The sequence below is a fragment of the Enhydra lutris genome, unplaced genomic scaffold (genome assembly GCF_002288905.1).
Source record: "Enhydra lutris kenyoni isolate GAN:26980312 unplaced genomic scaffold, ASM228890v2 scaffoldscaffold56, whole genome shotgun sequence".
Classification (NCBI taxonomy): domain Eukaryota; kingdom Metazoa; phylum Chordata; class Mammalia; order Carnivora; family Mustelidae; genus Enhydra; species Enhydra lutris.
In genome coordinates this window covers 6,453,781-6,479,032 of record NW_019154140.1, presented here as the reverse complement: position 1 = coordinate 6,479,032, position 25,252 = coordinate 6,453,781, and the positions used below count along the sequence as shown (strand labels likewise).

The 25,252-nt window shown below is 51.5% G+C and overlaps 1 protein-coding gene across 1 annotated transcript in view; it reads left to right on the top strand.

Annotated features, from left to right (window-relative positions):
• Window positions 1–7,970: 7,970 nt before the first annotated feature.
• The window catches only part of LOC111157858 (vitamin D receptor), a 31,718-nt gene continuing 14,436 nt past the window's right edge, over window positions 7,971–25,252 (top strand). Inside the window, exons 1-2 of the mRNA XM_022519555.1 lie at window positions 7,971–8,116; window positions 18,332–18,462. Of these exons, the coding sequence (XP_022375263.1) occupies window positions 7,971–8,116; window positions 18,332–18,462 (277 nt within the window). The remainder of the gene's footprint in view (window positions 8,117–18,331; window positions 18,463–25,252) is intronic.

The following is a 25,252-nucleotide window of genomic DNA, read 5'->3' as shown; positions in this document are numbered from 1 at the left end:
TGATTACGAAGCACCTTCGGGGGCACCTGGGTGGCTCAGTGGGTTAAGCATCTGACTATTGGTTTCCGCCCAGGTTGTGATCTCAGTGTGGTGGGACCGAGCTCTGTGTCAGCGGGAAGTCTGCTTAAGACACTCTTTTCCTCTCCCTTTCTCTCTGCCCCTCCCCTCTCAAATAAAGAAACAAACCTTAAAAAAAAAAAAAAAAAAACCGGCACCTCCGGGGAAAATCTTTCCTGCAACTGCTGGATTTCAGTCAATTTCCCAACGTTCAGTCAGTCGTTAAATAATTGGGGACACCTTGCTCATGTTCCTGGTGCTGCAGTGCTGGGGGCCAGCCTCCCCTGGACACAGCTGAGCAAAAGGGAGGCAGGCAGGCTTGGGGGAGCTGATGCAGCTACTCATGCTGTCCTACAGAGCCCTTTTCTTGGACTGGAAACTGTTCTCTCCAGGCAAAGGCCACAGAGGCAGATGCTATACTCACCACCCCCTCACTTACTGCCTTTGTGGGAATCATGGTCATACCTGGAAGCTCATAAGGTCTAAGTCAAAATTAAATGCAGCCCCATTATCATCTCTCCTTCTCCCTGCAACCTGACCTACAGCATAAACATCTTAAATTCTCCCACTTTTTACAACAGTTTTCCAGCAGATGAGGAATGGGTCCTTGTGTAATTGGCACAATGACGCCATGGGATGGTCCCACCAACCCTTCCTCCCAGAACTCTGTAGCTTCATCTTATGTCCACCTTCGATGGCTGTAAAGAGTTGGCCTAGGCCCAGGGATTGAAAGCTACAGGGGCTATTTCACCTGTGCATAGTGAAGAACTTTCTAGGCATACAGTCATCCAAAGCAAGTGTATTGCCATGAGAGACAATTCTCCAACAGAAAAAATATTCAAGTACAGGTTAGACTATTATAGAGGGGATTTAAGATTGTTGGACTAGAGAGAGTTTCCTTCCAGTCTTGAGGTGTTTGAGGTGACAGATATCTCTTGAGTTTTGCTTTGGACATTATAGTCTGCAGAAAATAATTTCCAACCCATCTCATGGTAATTTAAAGTTGTGTGTGTGTGTGTGTGTGTGTGTGTGTGTGTGTGTAGGGGCTGGGGAGACAAGGAGGCAAGAAATAGTTTGGACAAATTCTGTTTATACAGTGCACTTTACTCTCCCCTTTCCCTTTTTTTTTTCCACTCTGCTCCCCCTCAGCTCCTTCTAGGAGGAAATGCTGTGACTATTCTAGAAAAAGAATGTGAACATACGTTGGGGATGGTGGGAAGGAAGGAAAGGCCTTGCCTTAGCTGGCCATGACATTGCTGTGCCTAAGTTACACTAGAATAAAGAGATGACTGAAAGTGAGGTAGGTCCTACAGCGTTCAGCACACGGTGGACAGAGCTGAAAGGACGATGAAGCAACAAACACCAAGAAACGGGTGAGCGTGCACAAGCTCGTGTACAACATGGCGGGCGTGCACACCAGCACGTCTACTCCAGAGAGAGCCCCACATGCGGTTCACTCTGTGTGTGTCAGTTTCAGGAAGAATTTTCTCCCCCTCTTCTGGGAAATCACTTAGTTTTCCATTTCTTTCTAGAAGGAGGGGGGGCTCTGAGCCAATGTCAACAATAAGAAAGCTCAGTCTTGATCCCTCTGGTCCCAGCCTGGCAAGCAAGGCCCCCTCTCCTGGGCTCTCCTTCTCCACAGGGCCCGTTAGGGGCCACACCCCTCATGCCCTTCCTGGTCCTTGACATCTGAGGGTAAGTGAACTTCACTTGCACTAGCACGGTGTTGGGACTCTGCGGGTTCCTGAGGGGGTACAAGAGAAAGCTCGGTGAGTGGTCCTAAGGCCTCATTGTGATGGCAGATCCAGACTTGGAGCTGCACACTCTCAGGGCTGGGAAAGACCTTAGAGGTCAGGCCTCTTGTCCACCGCTTATCGGATACTCCAGGTCAGAGCTACTGCGCTCAGGGCTCCGAGGATGACTCAGTGAATGTGGCAGGGTTAATCCTGGTCTCCCCAGGCTCTGCCCAGCACACCCTGCAGCCACGACCCCATGAGGCTGTTCTAGGCAAAGCCTGCCCAGGGATGCCCGTTTAGCACAAGCCCTGGAAGGTGGGGTGTGGGTGGTGTGAGCTGTCAGACAGACGTGTGGGAGGGGCAGGGACTGTGGCTTCAGTGACTGGAAGGAAACACGTTATCTCCTCACTTCTTGCTAAGGCAAGGTCAGGACTGGGTCAGGCTCAGGCAGGGGTTTTGATGTGGGATTCAGTCCCCAGAGGAATGGCAGCCAGGGGCTTTCTGCCCAGTTGAGCTCCCCGCCCCCTTTCTCTGAGGCTCAGTGCCTGGGGTTTGGGTATTTCTACAGCACAGCAGGAGGAGGGTGCTCTGGGGACAGTCCCAGCCAAAGCAATGGGATGTTCTATGTACTCAGAACATGAATTGCGGGGAGGGCTGGGAGGTTGTATGATGTGGCAAAGGGGGGGTAGTATTAAGTGCTTTTTTTCCACAGGTCCTTTTCCTACCCTGTGTTCTTTGCCCCACTTTCCATGCACTTGAACTTCAGGCTAAATCTAGGTTAATCTCTCCTGAAAGGACCATCCAGTAGCGCACAATTGCCTGGGGAGGAGAGGCCTGTCTGTTGAATGGGGTTTTCCCAGTAAGAGGGATTGACTGGCAGGGAGGGGATCCTGGCTACTGCTTGCCATCCTCTGACTTTGGGAGCCACAGAAGGAAAAGTACCATGAGGTTCTTCCATCATGGCCTGGGGATTGTTCTTTTCACTGCTCCTGACTTAGTGGAAGTGAAGGGCATGTAGGACTTTGAACTGGGGAAATGACTGAGTTCTATCCCTTAGGAAAGGCAATAGAGTGGGACTCGAAGCTCAGCTGCCTACATTCAAATCTGGGCTCTGAAGACAATCTACTTCTCTGTGCCTTTGTTTTCCCGTGGCTAAAATAGGGATCATGCCACAGGGTCTGCCTGCTGTCATCGTAGTGAGGCTTAGATGAGTGAGCATGCTGGAGAACTTGGAGCAGACCTCAGTACAGAGTATGGTGTCTCCTCTGATGATTGTCACTGGAATGGGTCGGGGGCAGGGGGAAGTCAGCGGGAGCAGGGGAGGCATCTGGGTCTTGCATTCAGCTAGTTCTTGTTCGGCTCCTGGCCCTACCACTTGGCTGGCCATGGCACCCTGGGCAGCCAACCCGAAGTGCTCTGGACTTTGGCTTTGCCATCTGTCAAATGGGACAGCTCCCCACCTAACCAGGCCTGTTATGAGGCTTGTGTGGATAGTGCGTATGGAGCCTGGCAGGTTGGCACACAGTAGATACGCCACATATTCTTTTTTTAAGCTCAAGAGTGATAGTCTACCTGGATCTCAGGTCTGACTTTTAAAAACCTTAGGGGTTGAGGACAGGAAAGTGGTGGTCCTTTCCGTACTGACTCAGCCCTCACCTCAGCCCCTGAGGAGCACACAGGGAGCCTGGGAAATTGATAAGGCCCTGGGGTAGAGTCCAGAAGTGTGTGGTCAGCTGGGGACCTTGGGCAGGACAAGCAGGGGGAGCGAAGCAGAGCCTGGCTTGGGGGTAGGTGACATTGTGTGTGTCCCCAGCAGGTATGCCTCCTCCCACCCACGGCCCTGGGGAGCAGGGCCTGCTCCCTTGGAACTGGCAGTGCCCAAGGGGATAGTGAGTGGGCTCAGTGGGCTGATGGTCCTGGGAGCCACATCTCGGAATCCCCTTGGGCTCTTCCCTGCCTTGCCTAGTCAGGCCTTTGGGAGGCAGGGAAACAAAAGCTTGGGTTCCAGACCTTCCCCATCTGGGGACTGGCTTAAAGGCCTTTGCCAGGGTTCAGGGTCAGGCACCTCCTGTTGGCATCAGGGAAGGAAGTGTGTGAGTGTGCATGCATGTGTGTGTGGTCTGTCTGTCTCTGTGGCTAGACAAGCAGGGCTGGGTGTGGGTAGAAGTGGGAAGGGTGAAATTCCACAGCCCCACCTTGATGAGGCAGTATGCCACTCACACACATACTCTGGGCACCGGAGTCAGCCCACCTTCAGCCTTTGCTGAGGCCGGGGGTTGGGGGGTGTGGAGCACTGCTCAGGAAGAGCTAAAAGTGGCAGAAAACATCCTGTTTGAAAGCAATGAGTTGCCATATTTAACCCCTGCAGCACTTGCCCCGCCTACACCCAGTCTTCAGGCCAGCATCCCAAACACCTGTCTTTGAGGCTCTCCTGGGGCAGCAGTCTTTGCTTTACCACTCCCAGCCCCGCTGAGGTGTCTTGGCAGGACTACCTGGGCTGAGGTCTTTTCCCTGGCATCAGCCATGCGCCAGGCCACCCTCTGGCTCTGCTCCCCACTGAGCATCCCTCAAATCTGGGGGTGGGGGCCATGGAAGCAGCAAAGCTCCCTTAGAGAAAAGCCCTTCTGGGGAGCCTGGGTGGCTCAGTGGGTTAAGCATCTGCCTTCAGCTCAGGTGGCAATCCTGGGGTCCTGGGATTGAGTCCTGCATCGGGGCTCCCTGTTTAGTGGGGGGAGGGGTGTGTGTCTGCTTCTGCCCCCCCTCCTCTGTTCCTGCTCACTCTTGCTCTCTCTGTCTCAAATAAATAAATCTTAAAAAAAAAAAAAAAAAAAAAAAGGAAAAGGAAAAGAAAGCCTTTCCTCCCTCCCAACATCCTCTGCTGTGAAAGAAACAGGAGCACCGACAGCAGGGACCATGTGCTGGTTGCTGCCCCCCCCCCCTTTCCCCGCTGCTTCTTACTACTCCCCCCTGCAAGGGAGGGCCCGTCCTGGCTGCCGCCTGGTTCCCACCCCTCACCCCTGCTAGTGATGACATGGCACGCTAGTGCCCAAGAAATCACTCTGCCATGTTTTCCATCCCTGATCTGGAGACTAAAGTCTCTGGAAAGAACCTCACCGCTGCTCACTGGGCTCACCGGAGGACTGGCTGTGAGGTCAGTGTGAGCTGTAGATGAAGCGTTTCCCTTTTGTCACTGCAGAGTCCTTTTGGTTGGCTGCATCTGTGACCTCACAGAGGGCATCCCTGGGCTCAACTTCGCTGGTCCCCTGCTCCTTCAGGTGGGTGTTTAACTCACCAGCCACCACCTCACTGGCCTTCTGTCTTCCCGGCACAGGTGCGTGCCATGGGAAGGAGGGAACCAAGGGAAGGAAGAGAATACTACCCCGGGCTTGGCACACATGGGGCAGGTCCCGTGTCAGCAGCACCCGCGGCAGCCCTGCAGAGACCCAAAGCCCGCTGGAGGCAGGGGTGGGGGCTCCGAAGGGAGGGGCCTGCTGACTCTCAGGCCAGGGCCCCGGGGACTGTCCCGCATAGCAATGTTTCTTCCCTAGCTCCAGTTTCCTCTCTGTGTCCCTGGCCCGCACAGTGTCTGCTTGCCATGCCCGGGACTGCCAGCTCTCAGGCCGTATATGCCTGGGCCCCTTTTCCACCTCTGGACTCTGGTCCTGGGCCCTGGCTCCTTAGTAGCAGCAAATAACCCCAGACAGGGCTGAGTTTTCTCTTGGTGCTCCTAAAATGGTCCTATTTCTCGTGGGCCTCTGGCTGCTGGGTCCAGCCTTCTATGTGGCCTGCCTCAGGGTCAGGAATCCCCAGCCCCTGGCCAGCATCATTCCCGATGTCCAGGTGGCAGCTCACAAAGTTGCAGGAAGGGCCTGTTGCCATGCTGGGATAGCCTGTTCTTCCAAATCTCCTGCATCATGGCATGTCCAGGAAGCCCATGTGACGATGTGCCCTTGTTGGGCCAATTTGACTGTTATTCCCCACTCCCCACACCCACATTTGATTTCTCTTTTTTCCACCAAATCCACCAGATGTTTGGTCGCCTGAATGACACAGAGTCTGTAGCAACATCACAATGACGGAGAGTTGCAACATCTCAGCTGACCTGGGGTTAAGCCACAAGCATCCTAGACAGTTTCTCCTATTGCCTCACAATGGTTTGGGGCCTCTGGGATCCCTGTCCACGGCTTGGATGTGTGGACTGGCTTCTGGCTTCCCCAGAAGCCCGGGGGAGTTGGCTTGGACGTGGGGTGGGCTACAGGGACAATGTCGACAAACACACAGGCACTTTTTCTTCTCTTTGGAATTGTTTAAAAATTGTGCAATGTCTTAGATATACAGACAGACATATAAAACATAAAATAGTGTTTTAATAATAATAATAAAATAGTAAGATACCATATACCTACCCCTCAAAGAAATAGAATATAGTTACTACAGAGGCCCTCTGCATGCTTTTCCCCAATTTCAATCCCTCAAAGGTTTTTGTTAATCATTCCTTTGTTCTTTTTTTTTTTTAAGTCTCTCTATGTCAGTCTCTCTCTGCATGTGTATATATAAACATTACAGTTTAACAAGTATCAATCTCGCTGTGATAGGGCTGGGTAGTGGCATCAGTATTGGTTCCCAGTATGGTTCCCGGGAGAAGAAAAGCTGAGACAGATAGGGGATATACAGCTGCCTGCAATCAGGGTTCCCTCCACCCCTATCCTTATCTGTCTCACTTTCTTCCTTTGGTTTGAAGCTCTTCGTGGAATTAAAAAAAAATTAGGTATTTGCTTTGGGTCTGTTCTAATCATAGCTGCTAGAGATACCTCGAGCTTTGGGCTTCTCTGGGCCTCCTTTGCTTTTTTTTGTTTGTTTTTAAAGATCTTATTTATTTATTTGACCGAGAGGGGCACAGTGAGAGAGGGAACACGAGCAGGGGCAGTGGGAGTGGGAGAAGCAGGCTCCCCACTGAGCAGGGAGCCCAATGTGGGGTGTGATCCCAGGACCCCAGGATCATGACCTGAGCCGAAGGCAGATGCTTAATGACTGAGCCACCCAGGCATCCCTCTGGGCCTCATTTGTAAAGCGAGTGATTAATAGCATTTATGTCCTGGGTGATATAAGAGTAAATGGGATAAGACTCGAAGGGGCTTTGATATGCCAAACTCCAGCTCAGAGATTGCATTGGAAAGAAGCTCAGAGCCTCCCAAGGGCCCCCCAGAATCTACCCCTCCGACCTCAGGGTAGGAGAACGTGGCACTGGCTCATAACTGACTTTCTCTCTCAAGTTTCCTCTGCTCTGAGGGCCCTTCCTGCCCTGGGGCCAAGGGGCCACTTAAGCCTGCAGTGGCCCTTGTGAGGACCCAGATAAATGTGGGAGGTAGCAGGGTCTGAAGCTTTTGGGGAGGCCCGAGGAGCTCTGGTCCGAGAGCGGGAAGCCGAGGGCTCAATTTGCCTAATGGAAGAGTTAGGTCAGCTGCTTCCTGAGAAGGGTTTCCAAAAGCCATTAGTTTTATTCCCTCTATCTTTCCTCTCTCAAGTGTGAAATCCATCTCGAGATGATAATGCCTATTTATAAAAGCCATCTCGGAAAACAAAATCAGTTAATTGTCTATGACTCACATTATTCAGAAGGATGCTCAAATCAAGGTGTAAAATTTATAACGGGGGTGGGGGGAAGAAGAGGGACCAGGATTTTGCTTACGTTGGTGCCAGGACAATGGGGACATGGGCCTGTCAGGGCTGAGCCGTGCTGAGGGGAGGAGCGGGGATGGCAATAACAGGGTCTGATTCAGGCATGTGATCGATTTACTCCATTCCTCCCACCTTCTAGGATGAGGGGCTGAAAGCTTCTGTCTGTCACGTGCAGACAGGCTAAACACGTCACCCAAACGAACCCACCTAGTGGGCGGCAAGTGTGGCCTCTGAACCCAAACCATACCGTGAATGGCTTTGCACTCCCGACATGGGGAAGGGAGCTTCTGCTCCACAAAAAGTCAGGAGGGGAAGCTGCCTCGTGTGTGGAGAGCCACGAGGTGAGGGCACCCAAGAAGTCCTGCTCAGGCCTGGGACCTGGGGAGCCACCTGGCCTCACTGAGCTTCCTCCAGATGGGGGTAGAGATATAAAGGATGCCAGGCAGCCTTGGCACTGACTCCAGCTCTGGCCTTGGCCTGACGGCTGCTCTTGCAGGGATGGAGGCGATGACAGCCAGCGCTCCCTTGCCTGACCCTGGTGACTTTGACCGGAATGTGCCCCGAATCTGTGGGGTGTGCGGAGACCGAGCCACAGGCTTTCACTTCAACGCTATGACCTGCGAAGGCTGCAAAGGCTTCTTCAGGTGAGTCCTCCTCCAGGGCAAGGGGAGGGAGAAGCTTCTCTCCCGTGAAGAGAACCCCTGCCTCTTCCACGTCTCCTTCCTTCCCATGCCCATTGAACATGCCAGTTCTTAAAGCCACTGGAAGTACCGGGGTCTTGGGGAGGATATTTCCTTTCTCTCCTTCCCTCAGCTTCAGCTCTGTCCTCTGCCCCTCTCAGAAATGGATTTTCTGAGGTTGTTATCTAGGTCCCCATCTTTCCATGACTCCCTTGACCCATGGCCTCTACCCTACCCCGTGTGTCTGTCCTTTGGGACTAAGCCTCTTAAAAGACTAATGATCACAGGCATGTCCTCAGGGAAGCCCCAGAAGTTGGCCTCAGAGCTCGTCCTCTGATCCAAATCAAACCATTCCTTGGAATGAGGGGAACTGCACCCGGGCTGGATCTCCATTCTCGGTCTGTGCCCATGTCTTCACCCATGGCTCTCTGTCCCAGGTTGGAAAGCTCAGGCAATGTCAGCAATGTGCCAGCATTCCTACTCAGTCAGGGCCAGTTTGTCTACCAACTGTCTCTTCTCTCCTCCAGCAAGCCCAGTGTCACAAGTGCCAACAGTATGGGGCAAGTACTGGAAAGGCTGGATGAAGGGTGTTCCCATTGAAAGCCGGGAAGGCAGGATGGGAAAGTGATGCATTGCAGTGTAGGTCTGTGAACCAGGAGAAATGTGCATTTGGCATATATTGGAGAGAGAACAAGAGGGAGAAAAGCCTGGAAGAACCCATCAAAGAAAGAGCTTCTGTAGAGTAGTCTTAATTGAAGGTGAATAAAGAGATAAAGGGAACAGGGCCTTTGGCCATTAAGAGAGGAAAGAGTGAATCAAGTCCAGAATGGGGATGTCGACGTTGGCCTGGTTTCTCTGAATTGAAGGGCTCACCCAGTGGCTTTGAGGGCAGAGTGAATCAGAGCCTGGGACTTGTACAGTACCTGCCCACCCCCTACCCCCAACTCAAGGACCCGTGGGCCGTCAGGGAACATAGCTCCCAACTCACCTGCCCTCTGTCCCAGGAACCAGCAGGCCTGGAGTTTCATTGCCCTGAGCATTCGCTGGGCAGCGGGGTTTCTGTGGGTGCTAATTGACTGTTTGGCCTGGCGCGGGCTGCCCGCTTGGCTTCCTGGCAGGCTGCTCCCAGCTTGGGGAACCAGACGGGCAGCATCGCTGGCTCCAGGTCCTGTTGGCAAGTCTCTGATTCCTCTGCACTTCCTGCAGGGGGGGCCTTCCAGAGCTCCGATGCCACCTGGACCCTCTCCTGCACGTGGAGAAGGAGGGTGGGGGCATGCATCGGGGCTGCTTCCTATCAGAAGAGCAGGCAGAAGTGCATGGGCTGTGGAGCTGGCCGCGCCATTGCATGTCCTGGTTCCGATCTTCTGACTTCTCTGTTCGGTTACTTCAACTAAGCACTTGAGTATATCTGACCTGTTCCATACATAGTGTTAATCTGAGGGTTGATGAGATGACATGTATGAAAGTGCTTTAAGAGACATAAAGTGGTTCAGTCATTAGGCGTCTGCTTTCTGCTCGGGTCATGATCACGGGGTCCTGGGATCATCCCCGTTTCGGGCTCCTTGTTCAGCCGGGAGCCTGTTTCTCCCTTTCCCTTTGTCTCTGCTTGTATTCCCTCTCTTGCTGTCTCTCTCTCTGTCAAATAAACATATAAAATCTTGAAAAAAAAATAAAATAAAAGACATAAAGTATAAGGGTGCCTGGGTGGCACAGTCAATTAGGTGAGCGACTCCTGGTTTTGGCTTAGATCCTGATCTCAGGATTGTGATCTTAGGTCATGGTCTCAGGGTCATGAGATCAAGCCCCATGTCAGGCTCGACGCTCAGCACAGAGTCTGCTTAAGAGTCTTTTCCTCCCTCCTCCCCCTGCTTCTCCTCTCTGTCTCTCTCTCTCTCTCTCAAATAAATAAATAATTTGTTTTAAAAAGACGTTAAGTACAATATATTATTTTTGAGCCTGATAGGTCAACACTTAACATCCTTCATGGAACACTGTCTTAATAAAATAAACACAAGTCTCTCCAGCCGTCTACCCTCCTTTTGTTTTTTCATTCACACACTTGCTGCCCACATTTGAATGAGCATCTATGACCGAGGCACTGGGCTAAGATCTCCCACAGTTCTTGGGGCTGTTTGGTGAATCCATACAGGTGGCTGCTTATGAGGTTATGACACGCTGGAGGTCAGTTCCTCGATAGAGTTGCTCCAGCCCCGAGCACCCAGGCTTCCTGCCCTCGGATACACAGCTAGGCTCCAAATCCTCGAGACAGGGCTGCATTAGGATCTGGGTGGAGGGAGGACAGGTCCCTCATGCCCAGGGCCAGGTGTGGGAGACGGCCAAATGGACAGGGATGGTGTGTTTGCATATCCATGTCACCACCAGGGGGGCTCTGCGCACATTAAGCTGCTGTCCCCCACCCTTGGCCCCTCCCTCCAACAACCCCAGAACGAAAGTACTGGTATTATGGGCAGCTTGCTGCTTTTGTCTCATTACCCTGTCCTGGTCTGTCTTCTATCTTTACCTTCCCTGCCTTGAAGACTGGGCCAGGCCATGCTCTCCGAAAAGCCAACATCTCTTATTGTTTGTCTTGATTTTGTTTGGTAAACATAGGCATACCCTGATGGTTGGTCTTCAATATTCGTGGATTCTGTATTTACAAACTTGCCCACCAGTTGAAATTTCCTTGTGATCCCCACATCCGTACTTCCAGAATTTTCATGGTCCTTTCTGGGCTTGCTGAGTGGTGAAAAGGTCAAGTCCCCCGAGGCACACATTCCCAGCCACGGAGGAAAAAGGTGATGCATTCACCACAAGAAGGCATTCTTGTCTCAGCTACAAAAAAAGTGTCCTTTTGGTGGGTTATCTAGTGCCAGGGTTTTTGCATTTGGGGGCTTTTCAATGGTGATCTCACTGTTTGAGATGGCCCTTAGCATAGCGCCAAAGTGCTGTTAAGTGTCCCTAAGCACAAGAAAGCTTTGATGTGCCTTATAGAGAAATCTGTGTTCAAGAAGCTTCGTTCAGACATGAGCTATACTGTTGTTGGCCGAGTTCAGTGTTAATGAATCAACAATATATACTAAGTAAGGTATCTTTAAATAGAAAGCACACATGAAACAAGGTGATGTATTGATAGATTGATGAAAACATTGTGATCAGAGGCTCGCTGCAGGCTAACCCTAGGAACAATGGTTCAGTGTGTGTTTATTCAGTGTTCACGTTGACTTTGCAGAATGTAACAGCTGCCAGTAAGAATCAACTAAGTATACAGAATTGCTCCTCTTTTCTCCCCCCTTTGCCTGCTTCTCCTTTGCCTCATCCAAATTCGGGTGTTTTCCCATCTTAGTCTAGTTCAAATAGAACCCTCTTGTCACTTATGTCTGTTGGCAAAATCCTGATCCCAGGAAGAAAAGTTTCTACCAGTGGGGGTGCCTTCTCTGTGTCCGGCTCTGCATCCTTAGGAAGACAAAGATAAGTGCAACCGGTCCTTGCTCTCAGGAGTTCACCCTGTCCTTTCACGGTCATTCTCAAAGAGCATCCCTTCAGTGCTGGGTCACTGACGATTCTCTAAGCACTGGGGACCAGTAATCCCATTTGACCATTCAGCGTTTGGTGTGACTTCCAAGATAGTCAAACTAACCTGCCCTAGGAGCTAGCTGTGGTCATCCTAGCAGGTCCAAAACTCATAATCAAACCAAAATAGGATTATGAAGGTTGGACAGTGACCACAGTTCTAGTGATCATTGGTCAAGAATTAGATACCATCTCTGGCCGGTTCCTCCTACAAGTTATTTCATGCTGTTTTTGCTTCCTGCTCCCTGGAATGTGTGGACATCTTCAGGGAAAAGGGATATTTCCAGGGTGAATAAAATGTTGGTATAGGCAGGCTTCTAAGAGGTTATGTGTCTCAGTTATGTTAACACCGGAGCAGAAGTAAGGGCCAGAGGGGAAAAATACGTAGGTCTACTATAGAGTAGAAGGTGGGTGATCAATGGAGGTGAACGAATCTCTGGTCATGGGTGGCTGCCTCAGTCCAGGCTCTACAATGAAGGAAAAGGTGTGAAGGACAGAGAAGAAAATCAGAGAGACCCCTTTGATGAAGAGATTGAAGAGGACGGTGAAATTTAAGAGGTGGTCCTGGAAAGCAGGGTTGAGAAACAGATCACTGTTTGCCTCTCCTTCTTGCCTTTTTCTTGCCTGTTGATACCTTCTTAATCCAGATGCCTCACGACCAGAGCCGAGCTAACAAATACAGTGTGGAGAAATGCCTTCTTGTTCAGTGGGCCCAAGGTTCTCAGGGACCATGTTCGTAATGAGTCTTGTGGAGTGCAGGGTCAAAAGGCAGGCTGGTAAGGATCTGGGAACACGAGGAGTGTTCTGGCTTCCAGGAAAGCCCCCCAGCGGATACCACGGGAGCCGTGATGTGAAAGTGAGCAGAGAAATGGGGCAGAGGTCCAGGGATTTAAAACTCAAAGTGCTCACAGGCACTGGAGGAAACAGAGAGGAGAGAGGAGCAGCCGCCTAGGGCATTCTATGGGCACAAGTAAATGAGTCACCACGAAGTGAGTGTTGCTGGAGAAAACTTTGTCCAGTTCGGCTTGGCAGCTGGCCCTCTTCCACTGTGGCTCCAGGCTGTGAATGAAAGAGAACAAGGAAGGTGATCTATGGACCAGCCAAGAGTTGTTTTGGAAGCTTGGGTAGAAGAGGTCAGAATATTTAGAGAGGAAATATCTCTGAGTTGTCAAGAAAGGCAGTGGCAAGCATGTGAGGGAGATCTTGTCTGTCTTTGATAGCTCAGCACTTGGATCAAGGCTCATTGGCATGGAGTCACTCTCAACACACGTGGGGGGTCCTCTCTGTGCTATGGCAGTATAGGGCCAGTGGAGAGGACTGCCAGAGGTGACCCCACACTTCCAACCTGCCCATCGCAGGGATTGCTTCTATCCCAATGGTTTTGTCCTAGAGGAGACCTTTAAACAATCTCTGCTGCCTGCTCTTGGACTTTTTTTTTTTTTTAGTTTACTTGAGAGAGTAAGTGAGAGAGAGAGCAAAAGCTCGGGGGTGGGGGCAGAGGGAGAGAGAGAAGCAGACTCCCCACTGAGCAGAGAGAGCAGAGAGAGCGGGCTCCATCCCAGGATCCTGGGACCATGACCTGAGCTGAAGGCAGATGCTTAACTGGCTGAGCCCCCCAGGTGCCCCTGGACTTTAGGGGTGTATTTGGACTGCTGCTCTGGCTTGCATTGAAATAGGGTACATTCATGATGAGGACCGTAGTAGGGAAAAATTAGGGAATTAGGGGCCGTATTAGGGAAGCCTTGGAATCAAACAGATCTCGATTCTGATCCCGCTTTCACACTTATTAGCTGTGGGACATGAAGTGGGAGGTCTAACTTCCCACTGCCTTCTCCTCCCACCTGTAGCATAGGGACAGAGTCCATCCTGCAAGGCTGGTGAGAACGTCGGCGGTAACGCACGGAGTCCGATCAGAGAAGGCCCTCAGCGAGTGCTCGTCGTTATCCTCGTCCTTCTGCACTGTTTGTATCTGAGAACAGACAGCCTTTTCTCTCCTCTGTCATGGATCCTGGAATGTGTGTGTAAATCATCCCTGTATATGGGTAAAAAAAAAAAAAGTAGCAACAGCCAATAGTTCAAAAGGACATCTCAGTAAAAAGTAGGTCTTCTCTACTCAACTCTCACGTCCCTACCTCCTCTGGAAACTGTCACCATGACCAACTCATTGCGTTCGCTTCCAAATTCTTGATATCAGAGCATGGGTGTGTGTGCATGCACACACACTGGTGCACAGGAAGGTAGGAGTATACTATCCTCACCCTTCTGCCTCTTGCTTTGATCTACTCCAGAACACCTCCTCAAGCTAGTCCCCACGGCCACATTCTTCCTCCACCCTTCCCACTGCCCCGTCATTTCATATGGAGTTACTGTACTGTAAGGGACCAGTTCTCCATACAGTGCTGCCGCGACCACCTTTACGCACATGTCTTTGGGCCCATGGGCTGATTGACTCACAGGATGAACGCCTAGAAGTAGGTTCACTGCGTTAAAAGCTCTGTGCCTTTTACGTGTCGGTGAATATGACCCAATTGCTGTCCAGAAAGGGGGCTCGTGCTCTTTGCCACGGTGTTAACCTAGCTTTCTGTAGAGTTGGCTTTTTTAAACTCTCCCGAGAAGCCTTTGATGCTGCCACATACAAAGGTGCCCTATGGGTCCCACCTTGTTGGTCTTTCCCATTGGGAGCTCCACCAGGCTCCTGAATCCAGTCCAGGCTCTGAGATTTCTGTGATACATAGGATTGCAGTGGAGACAAAGCCAGAGCCGTCACTTGGCCCCAGGCTGGGGTTTTTCAGGGTGGGTCTCTGGTGATGGGGCCACCGACCCGAGAAGGACCCTATGGTCCCAGGCTTGAGTCCCTGGCCCCAGGCACTTCATGCTTCTGTGAACAGCTTGTCTGTCATGTTTTGATGAATTGGTCAATGTCCTCTCTCACCCCTGACTTTCTAGAAACTGTGTCCATATTTAGCCCGGTGGCACCACCCCAACCCCTCCTTCCTGAGCTGGGGTATAATTGCCAACCACCCAGAGGATGACAGGGTCCAGGCTCAGAGAGCAGCTAAGGCAATGGGCTCCCATGGAAACTCGAAGCTCTTGTTTCTCAAAACCAAAGAAGCTCACAAGCAATTAGCATGGGGAGGAAGGCAGGACAGGGTGTGGATCTTCAGAACAAAGCAGAGAGCCAGAGCTGACCGGTCTGGCTGCCCGACTCCTTGCAAGCAGAGGCCAGATGTCAGCCACATGGGCGGAAATGCCCTTAGCAGGCAGGAGAGTTGGGAAGAACTGGGCCCCAGAGCCTGAGAGTCCCACAGCCCTGGCAACTATGCTGGGCTGGACACACCTGAAAGCCGGTTTGGGGGTAGGGATGACCTCAGTCTCCCTGTTGGAGCTGGAGAGGGAGCATCCCCTCCCTGAACACTGATCGACACTCCAGAGTGTGACAGTTCTTTGTGATGGCTACCCTCCATCTTCCTGGCTACAATTCTAGGGTCTGGTCTCTGATTCTGTATTCAGAGGAGGCAGGGAAGAGCTGCGTAGTATAATTTTTCATAATAATAGTTCAAGAACTCTTTAAATTTATAAATTTATAAATTTATAGGCTACTTTCTACATCACTCAAATACTGTGAAGACATGGGACAAAGTTGGTGTTCTTTGGGATAAAGTATGGCAAAGGGTGAAAAGCACAGGTGTGAGCCTTGCGGTGGGATAATGTGCCTTGGCTGGAAGGACTTTTAACATTTTCTTTCTTCCTTCCCTCCCTCTTTCCCTCCCTCCCTTCCTTCCTTTTCCTCCCAGTCCTCCTCCCACTTTGCTTCTCAGTATTCATGAGCTTTCTACTCTAACTACAAAGCTGGGAGCAAGGACATTGGGGTTTTCCCCCCCAGTATTTTCTTTGAAGCCAGCTCTGCATATTTTTGGATTCCTACACAACCTCGTCAGAATCCACTCCTGCTGTCCGGCAGAGCTGGGCTGCGTGGCTATCTCCAGCACTCCTGTGTGTGGAAGCCTGGGGTGGGTTTCAGATTTACAGTGAGGAAGATCAAAGAAAAATGATAGTGCCACAACCTCCTGAGCCTCCTTGCAGCTGGGGGTTGTGCCCCCAGTGAGAGTCAGAGGCAGGTGCCCTAGAGCCCAAGGAAGGAGAGATAGGTCCCTGGGGGGCATGGGGGTGCCTCCCACCTGGAGGGCTCAGAAGCTCTCAGCCCCCAGCACAGGGCTGGGGAAGGGCTTTGGCTCACGTGTTTGGAGGTGCCACATGTATGATATGTTCCTTGTGGTGCTCCAAGCCCTAGAGAATTAACAGGAAGAGCTGTGAGCCAGACAAGACAGTGGGTGGGAGGAGAGAGCAGACCCTCAGCTCCTGGGCAAAGTGCCTGGTTGTAAAAAAAAAAAAAAAAAAAAAAAAAAAAAGGAAATGAGAGTTCACTCTGAATTAGAAACTTCTGACCCTTAAGTAAGTTTAGAGAATTACGGGCATCCTGGGGCCTGAACATTTGTGGTAACAGGCGGAGCCTCAGGAACCATGAGTGGGAAGGAGGAGAAGGAGTAAAGAGGTGAATGAATCTCATGTCCCCTGGTGATATAGTAGCTCATTTCAGGTAGCTAAGGTGCTTCCACATTTGCCTGTCCCTCTGGAGAGCTACCAGAGATGGATGGAGACTCAAGGAGAAAGGCCTTCTGTTTCCATAAAGGTAGGCAAAAGCCTGGTATGTGATCTCTCCCTGGGTAGTCACCACAGAGTGGGTATGGCCATTGGTGGGCTGGAGTTGACCCCCATAGCCTCGTGTGGTTCCACCTCCCCTTGCAGCCTGGCCTACTGGGGGCCCTCTTGGGTCAGGAGAGGGCCAACTGGGGGCCAAAGCCAACTACCTTGTAGGCCACTGGGTCATCCTTGGTCTTGAGTTGTTCTCAAGGGCCAGCTGCCTGGAGCTGTTTGTCTGTAGGCTCCACTTCATTGAGCACCTTGAGTTTCTAGGAATGAGAGCCGTGTGTTCGATCCCAGGAGCCAAAAGCCGAGTCTCACATCTCTAACAGCCAACTCGGAAGCCTTCACTTCTTGCTGACTCCCCTCACTGATAAGCGTCTTTAACAGCCAAATGGGGAGCCTTCACTTCTTGCTGACTCCCCTCACTGATAAGTTTCTTCCCCTCAGTGCTCTCACCTATAAAAAGAGGAGGTACACCAATAGTCTCTTGGATCTTCTAATCTTGGAGTCTGGTTACCTGTGACTACTGGCAGGCCATTTCTGTGTTCTCTTCTCCTCTATCCCATGGGTGCCCTCTGTCCATGTTGACTGATGAGAATGTTTGTCCTAAACCCCATTTATCTTCTAGTGAATGTGAACAGTGAGTCCTTTTTTTTTTTTTTTTTTTTTTTTTTTACCAAGAAGCATAACTAGTGTGTGACCAGCTCATTTCTGAGAGAGGGAAATGGTTGGAGCTGGGCCTTTGTTCATAAGGTTTGAGCATCTCCTTGGAAGATGCTGCTGGTCCCAGAGAAAGTGATTCTGCCACCATCTTTCTCTAGCTAAATCCTGTCATCTGTCCCAGGGCAAAACCCCAAACAAATAAACAAACAAAACAAAACAAAATGGGCCTGCCCCTACTGGGGCTGGGAACAGTATGAGGAACCCCAAGGACATAGATGATGTAGCCTCCTGAAAGTGCCATGTGGTGTGGCTGGCAGCAGAAAGCCAGAATTAGGAAAATGAACCCTCAAGCTTTCACACACACACATGGACACACACGTGTGTACACCCCACTACACGTACAATTTTACATAGAATACCAGGGGCCCCAGGGGTACTGGCTTCCTAAGCTAAGAACCTTTGGCAGGTTTCTATCCTGGCAGAACCCTTGCTCCCTCTGCCTTTCAGGAAGTCCAGGCCAGACCTCAGGGCTCCTGCACACTCGTCGGGCCTTTTATCTCTGAGCGTGTGATCTGGCTACCTTGAGCTATGGTTTGGGCCCTTTCTTCCTTCTCTGTGCACCTGCGCACGTGTCTGTCTCTGGACCAGGCCTGCTCTAGTCCGAGATCTCCAAACTCTGGATGACTTAAAGCCGTCCCCAGGGTCCTCACCTCCCATAATGGCTCACTACAAGCAGTGAGGGCTACTCTGCAGATTTTAGTAGTTCAAAAATGTCGCTAGGCTAATTCACTCATGTATTTCTTGTGTAATTAAAAAAAAAAAAAAGAGTGGGAAGTAGAGGACCATAAGAGTAAATTGGGGGGCCCGCCTGGCCCGTTGGTAGAGCAGACGACTCTTGATCTCAGGGGCATGAATCCAAGCCCCACGTTGGGTGTAGAGCTCACTTTAAAAAAAAAAATGAAAGTGATAATAAATAAATCCTTTCAAACATTAAAAAAATAAAGTAAATCAAAGCGATGATGGGAGCAGAGTAGGGAGTGAAAGAAGGAGGCAAGGTGTGGGGGAGGGGAGGGGTAGGCACTGAGAGTGACCAGGACTGGGCCCCAGATCCTCTGTGGGTGACATGGAGATTGGGGGTGGGGGGTTGTGGGCAGTCTCCGTTGTCACAGCCCCTGCAGGCCGCCAGGGCAGGGGCTGGGAGGGGTGTGATCCAGAGGTGGCACGTGCTCTCTCCCCGGGCAGGCGGAGTATGAAGCGAAAGGCACTGTTCACCTGTCCCTTTAACGGGGACTGCCGCATCACCAAGGACAACCGCCGCCACTGCCAGGCCTGCCGACTCAAGCGCTGCGTGGACATAGGCATGATGAAGGAGTGTGAGTATCCCGGGCCAAGGCAGGGGGTGGCACTGGAAGGGGATGGTGGGAGCTGCTCTTTAGGTAGGTTTGGCCCGAGAGGTGTCCGTACTGTTCCCCTGGGGCTGTTAGCACATGGGGTCTGGAGCTGGGCACTGCGGCCAGAACAACAGGGCCAGAGGCCCCAGGGGGGTCCTACAAACCTCAGTTGGATCTGTGTCTCAGAGTTCTGGGAAGGGCCCATCCCATGGGGGTGCCTGTGAGAAGGGAGAGGCAGGGCACGGCCTTCGTAAGCCCCCAGATCAGCGCTCCTCCAAGACAGATCACTGTTCTCACCTCCCTATTCCTGGACCTTCAGGGAAAAGATGAGGCTCAAGGACCCAGGGTTGTTTGGACTTCGGGGGAGTGGGCTGCTGAAGTTGGGGAGGGGCAGGAGTTTGGGGAGAAGATGCATTCAGAGCCTGGCTGGCATCTGGGTCCCTCCCTGCCCCAGCCTTTGGGCCACTCTGGCCCCAGGGGCAGATCTGGGGAGATCAGGGGGAGAGACTCTGTGAGGGGAAGCACTGGACTCTGGGATGGCCCTCTGCATCCAGAGGGAGAGAGAAGGGTGAGTCTGCAGGACTCCCTGTCCAGCTCCAGGATTGGAAGAAAGGACCAATGGCAGACTGACTTGTTCTAACCCTCGGGTTAAAAACAACCCCTGGACTTTGCATCTGAGCTCTGATTACTTGGTAGCCAGAATAGCCATTGAATTCAGCAGACCCCGGGAGGGGCTAGACCAGCCTTCCCTGGGCTGTAGACCAGTGCCCTGGGCCGACCCGGGCACGGGTGTCCTCCGCACCTTCTGTCCTGCTCGGCCTCTTGCTCACCCCTGTCTGCCGTCCGTCCACATGCCACTCACCTCCTCGGCCCTGGGACAACTTAAGCTGCGGACCTGAGGAGGCTCGGGAGGGGTGCTCAGATGCAGGCATGCCTGGAGGCCCTTCTGGCTATGAGGCTATTGTTTTAGGGGGTGAGGGAGGCAGTTACGGGAAGAGTCCCAGGACAGGGCTTCGGGGGTGGAACACTTCTTCCTTGACAGGAAAAAAAATTCTCTGTTGTTGGGGAACAGAGACAGAATGGAGACCCTCATGGGGGTCCTCCTGCTTGGGTCTTGACAGGCTCCCGCCTTGGTGGGCCACAGTCCTTCATTCCTGCTCCCGGCTCCCCAGTCAACCCTGGCAGGCCTTGAAGAAGTTTCCAGGCTGTTGTTCCTCCTCGCCCCCACAGGAGTGTGCAGGCCTGGACATGCTGATCTCTCCTAGCACCATCCCCTGCCCCGCCCGACTCCTGTGTTTATCCTGGAACAGAGGAGGCCAAGACTGAGTGCCTCATGGGGCTTCTCACACACTGGCTTAGGGCAGCCTGCTCTGTGCGAGGCACTGGTGTGGACACAACCCCTGCCCCTGCCCCCAAGGGGCACATAACCCCCGAGGAGCAGAGAGTCTGGCTCTGAGGCTCTGCCAGCCAAGAACAGCACAGTTCCACCGCTGGGATTCAGTCAGACTCTACCCCAGAGGTTCTGGGCGGGACCAGCCTCATTGATGCCCCCGACACTCTTCTCCTATGTCTCGGGAAGAAGGAGATGTCTGATCAGCTTCGAATAGGAAGAACACTTAGTAATCATCTGAGACTCAGAAAGGTAAAAATAACAGGATTGGAGTCAGAAAGCAAGTCTCCATGTTTGCTTCTAGATCTCCTCTGGTCCCCAAAGACAGCACTGCATCCATGGTGATGAACAGGTCTTGGGAGCATCAGGGTGCCCCTAGGAACACTGTGTGGTGATGGGGGCCAGCAATCCGGAAGTGGGTGCCCACCCCAAACCTTAACAGCTTTGTGCTTTGGCCACCCCAAACCCAGCCCCAGTCCTCCCCCACAGAGCCCTGCACCCCACCCTGCTGCATGCCCAGTGCAGCCCCCTGTTCCCCACTCTCGGGATGCCCTCGGGGAGCTGTAGTGAGGTAGCCCTGGGCTGCAAGAGCTGAGCCCTTGGAGCCTGGGCCACAGAGCTCCCGTTGAAGGAAGACCTTGAGCCAACGCTAGGCTTGTTCTCCCCACTACTCCAAGGGAAGGTCCTTCAGGGAGGGCTGTAGTTCTCAGCCTCAAGTCAGCCCAGCTGAGAGAAGTCCATCACAGTGGTCTGGGCCTGGAGCTCCCAGGTCAGAACCCGAGGAGAGCTACTCGTTTATCATGTGGGCTTGGGCTGCCTTAAGGCTCAACCTCCCAGAGACAATTTTGTGTCAACATTTGTAAAACCACAGGACAGCCCAGGGCTCCCTCTGAAAGCGCTGCAAGCATAGGCTCCCTTCTGGCAGAAGCAGAGAGGGGGCCCTTCCCTAAAGGGAACTCAGGAAGGGGAAAGGGATGGGTGTGGGAACAAATGTTTATGGAGCACCTACCTGCATCAAACACAGGTGCTTTCTTATTAAATTCTCCCAAGAATCCCTAAATACGTGAATACTTCTGTAGTTTTTGTTGTTGTTGTTGTTGTTGTTGTTTTGTAGCTGAGGAAGCTCAGAGGAATTCCGATTTCATACCTTTGAGTAATAAGATGGTATGGTAGCGGCATTCTTACCCAGGTCTGTTTGCTTCCAAATGCCAGGCCTGGGGACCCCACCCTGGTGCAGCCCACCAGGCACCCTCAGTGGGCCAGAGTTCCTCCAGGCACTACCTGGTCCCTTAGGGATGGGCTCAAGAGACTGTTCCCCTTTCTTTCTCTTCAAGTCCTAGTTGACTTGACCTTGTGCTTGGCACCCAAGAACTCTCGTGGTTGGATTCTTGCTTCTTGTTGGCCTGTCCTGCACAAAAACACCTTCATGTGAATTTGTTTGATATTTTTACAGATGTGTGTCTTTTCTACCCTGTGTTAGTACAATGCCTGTCATGGCATAGGTGCTCAGTAAATATATGTTGAATGACTGAGTAGTAGCTCCTCATTATGCTTCCTTGTACCTCTGCATCTCCCACTGGTCTATGGGTCAGGAAGATCTTCCAAATCTGATATTGCCTGTGTCATTCATTGGGAAAGACATTATATTCTCTTTTCTATTGTTGTCCTTAGGCCACCAGGGGCAACTTGAGGTGTTTTTTTTTTTTGTTCATGCTTTCAGATCTTGACCTCCTAAGGCAACCATAGACTTCATGAAGCAGAGAACATCTTGCATGAGAATAAACGTATGCAAAGCCATGTTAGCACTCAGCAGGGAGCCTAAAAGGAAGACAGAGAAGCTACTAAGCTGCCATATGGGTTTCCCAAGTCCCAAGGACACCGCTCATGTGTCTTATTCCTTGGAGAGCCCATCAAATGCCCTTTCAGAACCTGTTTGCTCTTTTCCCAGGCCAATGGCTTTCAACTCCAAAACATGTGTCCTCCTACATGATAGTAATGGCATTTTCAGTAGCGATTCGTTGAGAAAATGATTTTTTAAAAATTTCCTATGAAATTAGTAACCCCCTTTAAATAAAGACTTCCTTCCTAAATCACAACAGCATCTGCACATGTGAGAGCCTGATGACTTACCCTGTCTCCAGACACTGTTGCCTGGAGAGGGGGAGTTGGGGGTGCAGATTGGTAGCCCTGGTAGAAGATGCCAGATCTCAGCACTTTTTTCTCTAGTGCTGCACACCGGATGGCAGTCACCGTTTGATACAGTGATTGGGAGGAACAATGTCATAAGGTTAACCTTGAATCTTCTTAACTTTGTCCTTTTAGAGTAAATCATTTACGAACTTAACTACTTTATTTATTTTTTCATACTCTCCAGATGGATTGGAACATTTTGTGTGTTCCACAGCTAAGGACAAGAGTCCTATGGAGCAGTCATAGCCAATTACAATCAGAGGAGCTATGGGGCAGTAGTTACAACCATGAACTCTAGAACTGTGTTACCAAGGCCTGAGTACCAGCTTCACCACGTGTTAGCTGTGTGACTTTGAGCAAGGTACCTAGCCTCTGGGCCTGGGGGTCTCTCATCTGCAAAATGGGAATACTAGCTCTTGCCCGAAGAGGTTGTTACGAGAACTAAATATCTGTGAGTTGATATTTAAGAAGCATTTAACGTAGTGCCCGGTACCTAAAAAACTCTTTATTTTTTATCCATTTTTATTAACACATCTTTTTTCTTACCTAAAACTTGATCACCATGATTTCCAGCTCCCCAACAGACTAGAAATTAACATTTAAGAGGAAGAAAAGCACCCCCCCCAGAGGCAAACAGGAACCAAGAAGAGACAACATGGAGCTTACCAGAGAGGGGGAGATTGAAAGCGATGAGACGTAGCACAAGAACTCTGAATCATAGCAGGCCGAGTCACAGTGCAAGGACACAGCCCTGTTCAGTCCTAAGGTCATAACCTCGCTCCTGCAAAGTCCAGTAATTGTTCCAAATGATAAGTAAAGGTTGCATGTTTTAGGTGTTCTGTTACAAGGTATGCTGTCTTGAAAATATTTCAGTCACAATAATTAAACTGAAAAGGTGAGCCGGGCTCAGTTATCTGGTGGACTGGCTGGCATTTGACATGTGCCATCCCGACATGGTAGGACACATACACAGTGTTAGTGTACTTCTCACTGTCATTTCCTGAGCAAAGGACAATGACTAGCACATAGTAGGTACAATCATTGTAGATGTGTTGGGTGTCCAATCTCTCAGACTACTGAACAAACACCATGGCCAGGAGGCTTCGCTGGGCTCGCTGGCTCTCTTCCATAGGAGGGAAACCCAGGAAGCCTACCGTGCTAGTGAAGGAGATCTTGAACATCTCAGGTTCTCTCCATCCGGCCGTTTACTGGAGGCTGTACTAACCATAACTATTACAGAGCGGAAGACAGTTGGGTGCCAATGTGTGTGGGAAACAGTAGACATACCACAGAAATAAGAAATGAAAGCTCAGTGCAGATTGGGACAATCCAGAAAGGCTTCATGGTGAGAGAGGGCTGAAAGCTGGGTGCTGGAGAATGGATAGGACTTGTGCAGCTATGGGGGAGAGAAGACTCAGCTGGACAGGCAGCCGGCATGAGTGGAAAAGCAGTGACAAGACTGAGCGGGTCGTGTCTGCAGGCCAGCAGTCTCAACGTGACCGGAGCAGAAGCTGCGTCCAGAGGCAGGGGGGAAGGAGGTTGGAAAGTTAGGAAGAAGTAAGATCATGGAGCATCTTGACTTTAATTTGGACCATGGTGAGCAGGAAGGATCCAGAAAAAGTTTCTGAGCAGGAGAGTGACATCTTAGAATCCCAAGAGATTATCAAAGCCCAGTCAAGCCGAGAAGCATGTCCAGGATGCCTGTGGCATGACTAGCAGAGCACCCCCCCTTAACCACCCCCCCACTCCAGCCCCAGCACCCCCTGCATCCACCCTCAGGTGAGCAGGAAAGACCAGACACCTAATCTTGGATTCCCCTGGCTAGGGCTTCGTACCCTGCCTTGAATGCAATGCTCCCTGCTCCTTCCTCTTCCACCCCACTTGACCTCATGGGGTCTGAGCAAACACCCACCGTGGGAGAGGGTTGGCAGCTCTTCGGGCAGGTGAGTCAGTCACCTGGGCGTGGCCTCCTCCAGTCCTTCTCTTCGTATGGCTTCCTCAGCTGTGGAGGGAACACGCCTTCCTTTGCCACAAGCTTCCCTTCCTGTTGTCACTGAGGCTCTGGTTGCCCACTTCCACCCACCCACACTCCACAGGCTCTCCCTCCCCTCCCACCAGCTTATTTCCTTCTCCCCCCCCGACCCCCGCCCGAGGGGTCTGGGCCAGTGGGCCGCTCTTGAAGCCCGGAACCCACCCATCCTGGGGTTCTGGTTGCTTTCCCTGCTCTTGTGAAACTCCCCAGTTCTGTGGGCAGAAGTGCTGGCAACACCAGCAGACAGCAAGTAGCTACAGGCCAAGGGCCCCAGTGCCCACTCCTGCCGTCAGCACTCTGCAAGCCCCGACCCGGAGGTCTGTTTGCCTCACCCCTGTGCCAGGCATCCCTGCTCGCAACCCCGCTACCCCAGGGCAGCTGCCCAGCCCGGTGAGGTGGGCGCCACCCTAGGGGGCATGGGGTCTCCCTTTCGTCAGACACACTGGCTTGCAGCGGGAGAGAACACGGTGCTGCACAGTGTTCTCTTTGGGAATTCTAGAGGGCTCAAAAACTTCCCCGGGCAGAACTTTCAAGACTTCAGTATACTTGCACCTTTTGATTTGACCTAAGGAAGCACTAATAGGTTTTGAATGTTGCCTGTGTGTTTGAGAGACCTGAAGTCATTAAGATCTAGTATCAAAAATTGGAAGCCAAGTAACTTGTGCAGAAGGAATACAAGAAAACTGGGTGGTTTGGTAAGCAAAATTAGGGTGGGTACATATGCTAGATTTTCTGGTTTTCTGACATTGTAATAAAATTTTTTTGTTAATATAAAAATATTTTGTTATTGGAGGAGGGGTTGTTTTGCAGGAACCAAAGAGACAAAGTCTTTCTAAGTTGGTCAGAGTAGATTGGACACCCAAGTTCCATGCCTGGAAACTTGGACGTGGGAATGCCCCCGTGGAGGGGTCTCTCAGCATCTCCTAGCTTCCGACACTGGGACTGGCCACACAGTGACTCTCATCCTCTTCACCTCCCACCCCAACCCCCATCCTCAGAATCATGGGCTGTGAATGTGGGGGAGAAGAGACACGACTTGACATTTAATGAGCAGCCGGTCTGGGTTACACGTGCACTCAGTTCTCAAAACAGTCCATCCTCCAAGGTCAGGGTTGTCACTCTGTCACCCCTCAGCCATCCCACATACACCGGTTTTCTGG